This window comes from Gobius niger (assembly GCF_951799975.1).
Source record: "Gobius niger genome assembly, chromosome: 13".
Lineage (NCBI taxonomy): Eukaryota > Metazoa > Chordata > Actinopteri > Gobiiformes > Gobiidae > Gobius > Gobius niger.
Window position 1 is genome coordinate 8,159,877 of NC_136864.1, and position 12,297 is coordinate 8,172,173.

Sequence of the window (12,297 nt, forward strand, 5' to 3'; positions counted from 1 at the left end):
TGTAGTGCTTCTAATGACATTTTGATGCCAGATACTTCATTTCCGTAAAAGAAAAGGATCACCCCCTAAATAAAAGGTCACACACTCTAGTATTTGCTTTGACCGCTGTGTCATTGTTTCAATAAGCTTCTACAACAGGTATCTCCAACCAGTGGCTTGGGAGCTCGCCAAGCCTCTCCAGGGAGCTCGTAGATTTTCCACATCTCTACACGCTTGATAACTCAAATTTTAGATGCATTTTCTCTTTGTTCTGAACATGCTGAACCCAGTCTGTGAACAGTTTGTTCAATGTAGTAAAGAATAAGGACTAAGTTGTATTTTTCACAATTGTTTTGGAACATAAGTAGCTCTCCGATGTTCATATTGTGTAAAAGTAGCTCGTCAGGTAAAAAAGGTTGGAGATCCTTGTTCTACAATGTCAAAGGATCCAGAGTTGCATTAATGTTTCACTAAGATCTTGGGCCCAATCTTGTGCATCAAAACGGAGACGATAGCGTGACATTTTGCGCTCAGTAGGAGCACTTTGTGATCTTGCCACTCCAGACTTAGCGCATTTAAGTGGGTGGAGACCAGAGACACACATTTTCCTCCAACCAGATCGACTCCGCGTCCAGGAGAGTGGTTGTGTGGGAGTGGGGGGTGAACATGTGCTTTTGTTTTGCTTCGCGTTCACGCCGAGCGCGGCCGATCTGCGCCACAGCGGACGCTGTAGCTCTGTTTCTCTCGAGACGTGAACATGGTTTAGCTCACGATGTTCACGTAAATAAAGTTTTTAGTTTGACCTGTGAGAGCCTAAGGCTTAAGAAAGAACGCAAGACAGCGCAATGTAAACGAGGAAGTGAATGTCAGCCGTGTTTCCATCAGTGCAGTCACCTCCTCTTGTGACGCCCCCTCACAGGTGGCGGAGGCGAATGGCACATATAGCGCCGCCACTCGGAAAATAATTCGCCAAGAGCCTGCGCCGCCCCGTGCGCCGCCACAAGATCTGGCCCCTTGTGTTGATGATGGGAGAGTGTGACCGCTGTGCAAAAGCCTTCACCAGCACATCACAAAGATTCTCAATGGGGTTCAGATCTGCACTCTACGGTGGCCAATCCGTATCTTGCTCCCTGAACCTCTCTTTCACAATGTGAGGCCGATGAATCCTTGCATTGTCATCGTGGAATATGCCCGTGCCATCAGGGAAGAAGTAGCCCATTGATGGGATAACCTGGTCATTCAGGATGTTCAGCTGATCTCATTTTTTGGGCACATAGTGTTGCTGAATCTAGACCAGACCGACTGTAGCAACCCCAGATCAGAACATCTACAATGAAGGTTCTTCAGTCATCTTCTGTACTATATCGTTGAACGTTTCGCCTCTCATCCAAAAGGCTTCGTCAGCGCACTTAAGTTTCAATGTTAGACACTTCAACGACTGAGTACAGAAGACGACTCAAGAACCTTCATTGTAGATGTAGACTTCTGCACGACTGAGAGCCTACACAGACCATGCCATAACAGTTAGTTAAATCAAGGCGTAGGTAGTGTACACTTCTAATGCCACAAAAACATTCTGCATATTCCATTTCTTTAGATGTGGATTTCTTCAAACAGCGGAATGAGAGGAATTTTCTGGGCAATTGAATATGTTTTGGACCATCACTTTTGTATTTTTGCTGCCATTTGCCCACGCTATCTTCCTTATCCTTATGTTCCCCGGTGCTGACCCCATTTGCGACTCAACAAACGAAAAGATGAAACAAATTATTTTAGACATTTAGGTCCAGAAATCAGGAATTCCCCTCGGCTGGCCCGTAATTACAGCCCCTCTGTGGTCGGTGGAAACTACAGGCAAAAAAAAAGAAAACGCCCCCACATCGGTCAGCCTCCACTCCAGTTATTGGCGAGTTTAACTTTGAGACGTAGATGAAAGATAAATCACTAGCGACCAGTCACCAGCACTTTGTCAAACCCCACAGACTTTGGACGGCCTTATCTCCCACAGTCGTGAACGTTCACCTCCAGCGTCAGACTCACAATGTCACCTAGAAAGTTCCCTCTCAGATCCAGCCAGTCATTCAGCAAAAGAAAACTGTTATTGCATGTCTTTATGGTACTCACAAATGAGACAAGTAACATCCGAATCAATACAAGGGCTCATTTTTGGGTGCCTCATGAATTGATTACCCATTCTCATGCACAAAACAAAGAGAAATTGAGTAGAAATTGGTGGCATAAACAGTATTAAACACTAACTAAGGTTGCACAATATGTTGCCAAATAGTTTTAATTGTAATATCAAGTGATAAGCAGTACTAAGCAACTCATGCCCCTAGAGGCCATAAGTGCAACTGCAGGTGTCGTAGCAAGTTGCGATTTTTTAACTTATTAATTGTCAGTGAGAGTAAATACTACGCTGACAGAAAAGGCGAAGGGAGAGAGAGATCTTGTACATCCAATTACACAATGAAGATATTTTTTTTCACTCAAACTTGGCTGTAAATACTGTATAAGTGGCGCTAGCCCGCAGTTAGCTTTGCCCGTTAGCCTGTTAGCTTCTTCTTCGTGATTCTATTAGTGTGTTAATCATCCCATTAACACTTGTATTACCTCCAGAGGGACTATGAAAAGGATTTATTGTGGTAAACAAGTTACTTAGTATTGCTTTAAACAAAAATACATAACTTTAAAATGTGAAAAAGTTCATTTTGTTGCTTTATAGTCACTTCTGTGTATTTAAGAGCTGTTTTTTTTTAATCTTCTTCTTATGCTTGACTCCAGGGAAATGCATGAGAATACTGTTTTGTGGCCAGACACGATCCAGACACACAACATTTTGGCCAGTACTAACCCGCTGAATACTTTTGAAAGGTAATAAACTTGGAAAAAGGAGGGTCAGAGCTTTAAAATAAGCCCTCCATGACAAGTCTCCTTGGGCTCCAGGAAGCAGAGTGAAATCACGTTGAAGGTTTGTGGCTAAAAGTGCTCCCTCCTTTTACAGAACTGCTCCCAAAATGATCAGAGTTTAAATGCGTAAAGACAAAAGTAACAAATCATATTGGTCTATATATTAGCAATCGACCTTTCATATCAGTATTGGTATCAGACGCCCAAAAATCCATATTGGTCGGCCTTTGCAACCCGTGGCGAGGTACTTTTACACTACAAGAATATTGGAGAGCTACTTAAAGGGGCTAGATGCAAGTTGGCCATTTTATACTCACTACTGCCACCTCAGGTCATATGTGTAACAGCACCTTCTATATGCATGAGGCAATTCGGACCCGAAGTAACACCTTTTTGAGTGACAGTGCAGTATTTTAGAGGCAGTTGTGGTGAACAGGCCTGGGATCATTTTACACATTAGGACATGGCTGGAACATGTAGGGGGAGGGAAATACATAATTTTAACATTTATAAACTCTGTATAGTCCCTTTAAGCTTCAAAAACACTTGTGTAAAATACGACTTAGGTGGAGTTCAACCAGGAGAATTCGTTGCCAAGATCATAGCTGTCAAGTCTCCCGTTTTGGCCGGGAAACTACCGTACTTGGACCTGTCTTGGAGCTTGGACTGGTGGGACAGCTCACAGCGGGCGCCAGAAAATGTCCTGTATTTTCATATCCAAAACTTGACAAGTATGGCCAAGATGGTGTTTCATAGGATACTTATACTACAATCTAAAATCTGAATTATCGTACAGAGATGTAGAAAGTCTTTGGCGAGGTATTGGCTGGAAATCCTTGCCCTAAAGGTTGACAAAATGAATCAACAACATTAAAACGGCATCCGCAAAAGACATTATCCAAACAATACTCTTTCTCTATTGCTCCATTGACTGCTATTTTCAGTGCAGACGGCGGAGGAAACACATGCTGAGACGACTTCCCATTTTGCGGCGGGTGCCAGTGGACCGAGGACTTTTGATCAGGTGTAAAGAGCGCGTGTTCTTTTTTTTCCTTTCCTTCTTCTAAAGAGTGGAGATAGAAGCTGCCAGCTCAGCGTTTCACGTCACTGCGGAGCCTAAGGAGCAACTGACAAACTGCTGATATGTGGATTTTACAACACGCCACTAACGCTGACGGATCACTGTTCACTTTAACAAAGGCTTCGGGCTCAAAGTGACACTGGATGTTTGAATTGTCAAAGCGTCACGTTTAATACGCAAGGAAGTTTTTGAAAAGCACACAGCTAATGCAACTTTGATTTGAGTATAGTCTGCATGGGCACTAGTGTTTGAAACTAGATTCTTTCAACAACTGTTTGCCTTGACTACTTCTTAATCATGATTTAGACGCTCCAGGATCAATTGTGTTGAGAGTTTCTGGTAAGTTTTCACTGCTGGTGGACCCTCTCACCAGAACACATACAAAACAACTGAAGCCTCCTAGAGTCCACCGTGATCGAACAGAAAGTCAACATGCTAACCACACACACAGCCATTGGATCACAAAAATTACTCACAAATGTCAAGTATTTCTGTGTAAAAAGTTCCACAACTCCCCTTTAAAGTTGCATAATGCACTGAATGTACAAAAGACGCAGAATTTCTGTTTCAGTTTTACCCACATCTGTCCTCAAAAAGTCTGAATGAGCCTCAGATCATCAGAAAGAGGAACCGGTCTGTGCTTTGATCATGTGGAAGAAGCTCCGTGAAGCAAACACTATATGTTCAAATATGTTTAGTTAAACAGTTAGTCGACTGAAACTAGACTTAAACTAATTATATTTTCATACAAACTTATTTACAATTCGAAATTGCCCAGAAATAATCAACTCTGGGGTCGTAGACATCAGAAATGAGTCACTTGTAGTAGTAGTAGTAGTAGTAGTAGTAGTAGCAGTAGTAGTAGCAGCAGTAGCAGCAGTAGCAGTAGTAGCAGCAGTAGTAGTAGCAGTAGTAGTAGTAGTAGCAGCAGCAGTAGTAGTAGTAGTAGCAGTAGTAGTAGTAGTAGTAGTAGCAGTAGCAGTAGCAGTAGTAGTAGTAGTAGTAGTATTAGTAGCAGCAGTAGCAGTAGCAGTAGTAGTAGCAGTAGTAGTAGCAGCAGTAGTAGTAGCAGTAGTAGTAGTAGTAGCAGCAGTAGTAGTAGTAGTAGTAGCATTAGCAGTAGAAGCAGTAGTAGTAGTAGTAGTAGCAGTAGTAGTAGCAGTAGTAGTAGCAGCAGTAGTAGAAGTAGTAGTAGCAGTAGTAGTAGTAGTAGTAGCAGTAGTAGCAGTAGTAGTACCAGTAGTAGTAGTAGTAGCAGTAGTAGTTCAATATCAGTATCTCATTTTCACGAGGCATCAGTTGCAGCAGTTGTAGTAAAAGTTGTCATAGTAACACTGTAGCAGTAGAGAATAGACCAGTGGTTTCCCAACATTTTTGGCACTTATTGACGTGCCCCTTGACTCGTCCACTTCTACTCAAAGTACCTGTTAACTCAAAGTCGCAGCCATTATTTACAAAATGATCTCCTCAAAATAAACCAAAATCACACTGAAATCCAAACCGTTTACACCAAAACATCAATAAAAAGAACTTAATATTCAGCTTCATCTTCTTTTTAGATCAGAAATAATCCTAAATGCCCCCCGGAGTCCATGTAAACACTGGCCTATACTACAATAGATGCCTCCAGTTAACAGTAAGAGCATAAGGATTATATTTGAGCCATATTTTGCATTAAAGGTACACTGTGTAACATTTTGGACTATACTGTTGCCATCAGTTCAAAACATTCTCCTAATGATCAGCTCCACACAGAAAATGCTATTTTTGCAGTGTGTAATCAAAGAATGGATTTGAATGAGAACCTGTTTCAATATTCTGCTGACTTTAGTTGACATCTCCATGGCAACGAGCTGGAGACGTCCGCTACCGGTAAAGCTACGGTCACGTCTTAGGAGAGCTGAGCCGCTCACAGCAAAATAACATGTTTGCTTGTGTATTTTTTATACTGAAAATATCTGTCGTAAAAGAAAAGCTTGTATTTCAATTTTCTGTTTTTGGTAAAATCCTCCGCGGCGTGGCTTTAAGTGACCGTACTTTAATCAGTATGTATCTAATCTCGACGTGGCATTGAGTACAGACACAAGCGATGCTGCAGCCGTGGCTTACACTGCAATAGCTGCACAGTAATAAAGCACGGCCTATTAAAAACAACCAGAAATAATTAACTTTTGGAGCCTTGGCTTTTGAAGGGGTGTGATTGTGTTGCACTAGCGCTTCAGTAAAGGCATCATGCAAATCATCATAACCAGTTAAACTCAGCGTTTGTTCCTATGAAGGGAAAAAGGAAAGGCATTTGTCAGGCTCATTTAACGTGACACAACTCATCCAAAGCGCCGGGAACTCTGAGGGAAAATACTCCAAAGCCACGGCTTGAGTACAATAGTCCCATTTCACAACAGGCCGCCTTCACAGATAGGCCTATGATGAGCGCGTCTTTACGCCTCTGTCGGTCATAGGTCAACAACATAATCTCCCCCCCAAAAAAAGTTGTTCTTGGATCATTACAGGCACAGTCAGACGCGATGTTGCCACCTTCTGCGATGAAACCTGACGAGCGTGTTTACTACAGCCTCCCCCTTATGTGCGCGTCAACCGCCTCTATTTCGGCGCAGTACTTCCCCATAGTTTTGTGAATGAAAACATGGTACTCACCGTGTAGGTTTCCACCGGTCAACAACAGCAGTAGCGCAGAGCCGGACGACGAGTGCCAAGTGTCCCGTGGTGGTTTTAAAAAGGGAAAGAAAGATGGGAAAGTTAGGGGGGACGTCACTCAAAAGTTGTCAAGCATGCAACGTGTTTGTAGTTTGATCAAGATCTACTGTTTGTTTTCATGCCCTGCAATAACTAAGTGTTTAGGCAGAAAGTTTCCGAGTAGGAGCGCAGCGCTTACCTGACAGAGCCGCGCGCTGCTTCTTCTTTTTTTTTTCTTTTACGCACGCTTGTTGTCCCGTGTGTTCCTTCGTCCCTAGTGTCAAACAGGGGACCAAGCACCTGTAGAGCCCTGCGCCGACACTGGAGCGAGTTAACCCCGCCCCCTTCCCCGGCTCCAAAGCGGCCTCTGTGGTTCGTCCAAAAAAAAGGAAAAAAAAAAAGCTGGCACGCCCACTTTCGCAGCTGGTTTGGCCGGTGGTGGGTGGTGATGGTGGTGATGTTATTTATAGGGCTTCACGGTGTAGTGCCTCCTTGTGGTGTAAGGATGAGTGTGAGGGGCTGAAAGTGTGGCGCGTGGCCGCTGGGTGGAGCTGTTAGCATTTAGTCGAACAGTTCTTTTTTTTTTTTTTTAGTCGAACAGTACTTACTTGGCGACTCCTAAAACCCTCTGACGTGACCTGAAAAACTATATTTAAGTAGACTTAAATCTATCTATCTATCTTAAAGCTATCCACGTGGATTTCAATGGAAAATAAACAGAGCTTAATATTACAGGGCTTCTACGTGCCTTAAAGAAGTGTTTTTCATTCAATTATGCAATTTCACCTAGTTTTTTTTAAAATAAATTCATTATTATCCGCAAATAATGTACAGTTTCGAATGTCTGTGCCCTCCAGTAATCGGCAGAGTAACCATGTAATACTCTTCCATATCAGTAAGTGGTCGTAGCTCATTTGTGATCAATGGCATTGTGGCTAGCGAGACTATACGGTGTACTGAATATACAGTAGGAGTTACATTTTTTTTTACATATTCTGTTGGTGGTGTGCCTCGTGATTTTTTCAATGAAAAATATGTGCCTTGGCTCAAACAAGGTTGAAAAACACTGATTTAGACGATGTTGCAGTGGCCCCTCTGACAAACAATCTCTGCATTTAAACAGGAGCATGTTTTGCCCACGGACACAAAGTTATAACAGACTTAAAACTGTAACTCGTAGTAACTTGTAGTAAAGAGAATCACATGATTAGTCAATACAATAGATTTATTCTCCTTTTTTATTTCTTATTTGCAGTAAAAACACATTGGAAAACAAAAAAATACAATCCCAAAACACATGAATAAACCATAAAGAGTTGTTCAATATTAATATAGAGCAAAAATCTTAAATATTATTCTGTCACAATGTCGTTGTCCTTCACAACTGAATTTAAATCATGTGTAAACATTGTATTTCGTGATTGTGGGTAAACTACAGGTTAGATTCTTATTGTTAACAAGGACGTCAGAAAAATATCCAATAAACACAAACATGTTATTTTAACTGAACCCACTTTACCAGAAACATTTATCTGAGCATTTGACCAAACTGAAGTATTTTGATGATGAATTGATAAAAACTTAATTATGTCCCAATATTCACAAATCGTGATGATCTTTTCTTCAGCCACAGTCACTTCTTCACCACAGTGAGGATCAGAGGAGCTGAGTTTGTATCGTAAATATTACTACAAGGATTTAAAAATGGAAAGAGTTTCTCCCTGAAGCTGCAGCCGGTGAAGGAGTAGATGAGATCTGCAGTGTCTGCGTCATAAAAGGAGACCAGCCCCTCGTCATAGTCCACAAACACCCCGACCTTCTGAGGAGCACACTTCAGGTACAGAGAGACACGAGGCTCAGTGAAATTAATATATACGTTTCTACTTTCCAAACATATGCACCAATATCCGTATTTAGTGTTTAGTGTGCCTGGCAATTTTCTGCCAACACATTCTTTGGCCACTCCTAAAATCCAATGGGACTTATCTTTGACTTGAACCTCAAAGTAGAACCTGCCTGAGGAGAAACTCTGCTTTGCCAAAACACAGAATGAACAAAACCTCTGAGGACTGTCAGGGAAGTTCTTCTGATCCGTGTGATGAACCTGCTTCAGATCATTGGACACAGACAGATTAACAAAAGCAGTCTCAGTGTCCAGAGTCAGGTCGACTGCAAACTTCTGCTCTCTCCACAGTTTGTTTTTTGGTTTTGACACTTTCTTCATTTCTTCAGTGAATGTTTCCTTCAGATTCTCCTCCAGTTCAGTCAAAGCTCGTGCTGCAGTTCCTTCAAACGGCTCCAGCTCCAGTCTGACGCTGCTCCAGTCCTTCAGGCCAGTAGGGGGCAGTGCAAGGCAGTGCTGGAGGAAGTGGAGGTGGTCTTCAGAGCGTAGGAGCTGCTCAGCCTCAGTGCTCCTCTGCTCCAGCTCACAGATCTCCTGCTTCAGCTGTTGGAGCAGAGCTTCAGCCTGAGTCTGTGTGTGCCTGTGCTTCTCCTGCAGCTCCTGGATGAAGTGCTCTCTGCTCCTCTGCACAGACTCTATCAGAGCGCTGAAGGCCTGCAGCCCTGTGCTCTTCTCTCTTTCCACTGCTCTCTGACTGAGCTGCACTGAGCTCTGGAGCTCCTGGATCTTCTGCCTCCTCTGCTCCACCATGTGGTGGCTCTGCTGTAGAGAGGCCTTTCTCTGTTCGAACTCTTCCTTCAGAGACACAAACTTATGGGACTGGTGCTCCAGCAGAGCACACATGGTGCAGAGGCAGCTGTGGTCGCTGCGGCAGAAGAGCTCCAGAGGTTTGTGGTGTTGGGAACACATTCTGTCCTCCATGTTGTCCACTGGCTCCATCAGCTGGTGGCTCTTCAGTCCGGGCACGCTCAGATGAGGCTTGAGGTGGCTCTCACAGTACGAGGACAGACAGACAAGGCAGGACTTCAGCGCCTTCAGTTTGGGATCGCTGCAGTGATCACAGGACACTTCTCCAGGTTTGGACACTTCAGACCTACTTCCTGCTTCCTGTTTGAACTGAGAGACCATCTCTGAGAGCAGCGTGTTCACTCCGAGCTCTGGCCTCATGGGGAACAGCTCTTTACACAGAGGGCACCTGCAGGAGGCGCTGGTGTCCCAGTGCTGAGAGAGGCAGCGTCTGCAGAAGTTGTGTCCACATGGAGTGGTCACTGGTTCAGTGAACAGGTCCAGACAGATGGAGCACAGGAACTGGTCCTCAGATCTCACAGCAGCCATTCTGACCTGAGACAGAGACACAGAGAAACATGAACCTGTGACCTGAAGCTGCAATCATACACGGTCAAGATCAGATACACATCAGATCATAAACAGGGAGCAGAGGCAAAGCGCTTTACATGAGGCAAATGTAAATTCACTCCATAATTGGTGGTGTTCAGTTTCCCCTGGGGGAGACGGAGAGACTGACAGAAACGCTGCACACATCTTTTATCCTCGCCTATTGTACATGTTTTTAGTGGTAGGTGAAACCGAGTACCCGGAGGAAACCTACGCAGGCAAGGGGAGAACATGCAAACTCCACGCAGAAAGGCCCCATCCTGGTGGAAATCGAACCCTGGACTTTCTATCTGCGAAGCACGCACGCAAACCTCTGTGCTACTGTGCCGCACCGTACCAGAGCTAATCTTAACTGTGTCTCGTGGCCCAAAAGTTAGCTCTGCTCTCATCCTGGTTCCAACAGTAGAGCATGGCTTTGTTGAACAATGAAGTCCATTAGAAGCAGCTCACATGATGTTTTCTGACGATATGTTGCCATTTTTTCTCACAGCCTGACAGTTAGTTTTCGGGTTAGGGACAGAATGCGCAGCCCAATCCAGTTTAATTTCGACTAAGTGGTTACATGCAGCTCAAATCTGACTGCTATCGGCTCACGGGGGAAAGTTGGATCGCGCCCCCCCAATCGCATCTGTCAGGTTTACATGGGTTTGGGCGATCCTGTTCTGGTCTGAATAGGTGAGAGACTTCGTCGTGCAAACACAGTGTGTGAGTCAGGGCTTGCTGTAGAACAGGTATTTCCAACCAGTAGCTCGCCAAGCCTTTTCAGGTCGCTCGCCAAAGACTTTGTACATCTCTTCACGCTGGATTACTCAAATTTTAGATGCATTTTCTGTATGTTCTGAACACGCTGAACACAATCTGTGAGCAGTTGGTTCAATATAGTAAAGTATAAGGACTAAACTCAAGTCACTCAAGTCAAATACCATAATTCTTCTGGGTGAACTCCACCTAAGTTGCGTTTTCACATACTGTAAGTAGCTCTCTGATTTTCATATTGTGTAAAAGTAGCTCGTCAAGTAAAAAAGGTTGGAAACCCCTGAAACTGTTCAGTGAATCCAAAGTAAAAGTAGCTCAGTGTTTGGACGCTCACGTTTTTTTAATTTCAAGTACAGCTGAAAACTAGAGCCACAGAGTCTTAAAGAGACAGGCAACTATTCTGATCCTGTCTCTGTGTGACGCCAAAGTGAAACTAAAATTAGTACTTTTTATGGAGAAACTGGGCATACAGGTTTGTCTGTGCTCATCCCTTAAAAAGAACATACTCGCACTATTGCAGGACTCAATAATGACAAGAAAGAGGGAAGAAAACCCATGATTATATTAAGTCTTGTTTGATCAATGGCTAATATTTCTAAGAAGACAGAGATTCACAATATTGTCGAGAAAGTGAGAATAGGGCCTTGGACCAGCTCACAGATGATTTAAGAGAAAGTTCAAAAGAAACAACTTTGATGAATATACAATAATGAATAATTTACATGTTCACAAAAGCTCATGGACAGAGTTTAGAACAAGACATTGAAAAGCCTCGACTCCTTTAACAGCAGGACAGTGCGTTTGTGAACTCCTCTGGTCTGTGTGAACGTCCTGGAGCAGCTCTGTACTCACCTCAGTCTGTGCAGATGTCGGTGGACGTTGGTGTTTTCTGCTCGAGTTGAAACAGCGTCTACGTTGGGGAAGTGTGCGACGTCCAGTCTAAAGAAGGCTGCACTGCCTGGTTTGTTCATTTACTGGGCGGGACCTGAACCGACTCATATCACACACACTGAGGTGAACTATTGCACAAGTTTAAACATGTTTACACTGGAACACTGTCAGACAACAAGAGTCACATGGTTTTATGGAGGCCACTATGGGCATTAGGCCACACATATCAGTTTTTATATATTGTAAGGCGTAATAATACCAGGAGTAGTTCGAAATCGGTGCAGTAATCTTCACTTTACTGTGCGGATTCCAAATTACTCCTTACAATATAGTCCCCCCTTTTATCCGCTTAGAAAATCCACATTGTTTAATTTTGTGTATTATACTTTGTAGTGGAACACTTCACGTAGCCATATTTAAATAGGGAAAACGTGGAAGAGCTTGGTAGCTTCTATGTTGACCTGTTTTGGAGCTATAGAGGAGAGGGGGAGAGGCTAAATGCTAACGCCGTCTGCGCTGTGTTTACGTGACTGAAGGAACGGATGAAGACCAGACAGGTCCTAAAGAAATCGTCAAAGCTAAGGTAAGAACATATCTCAGTATGTAAAAACGGTGGCCTATTCCTTTAAGAATCTGTGCCTGTGTCAGTCTGCATCCATGTTTTATGATTCAAAAACATTAATTAATC

At 43.4% G+C, this 12,297-nt stretch overlaps 1 protein-coding gene across 1 annotated transcript; it reads right to left on the minus strand.

Annotated features, from left to right (window-relative positions):
* Window positions 1-8,297: 8,297 nt before the first annotated feature.
* LOC306973295 (E3 ubiquitin-protein ligase TRIM39-like) lies at window positions 8,298-11,619 on the minus strand (the record flags this gene model as incomplete). Its single annotated transcript, XM_079570202.1, has 2 exons — window positions 11,571-11,619; window positions 8,298-9,908 (listed from the first exon to the last, which is right to left on the minus strand). The coding sequence occupies exon 2, from the start codon at window positions 9,900-9,902 to the stop codon at window positions 8,298-8,300; it is 1,605 nt and encodes a 534-aa protein (XP_079426328.1). The 5' UTR covers window positions 9,903-9,908; window positions 11,571-11,619.
* Window positions 11,620-12,297: the final 678 nt, after the last annotated feature.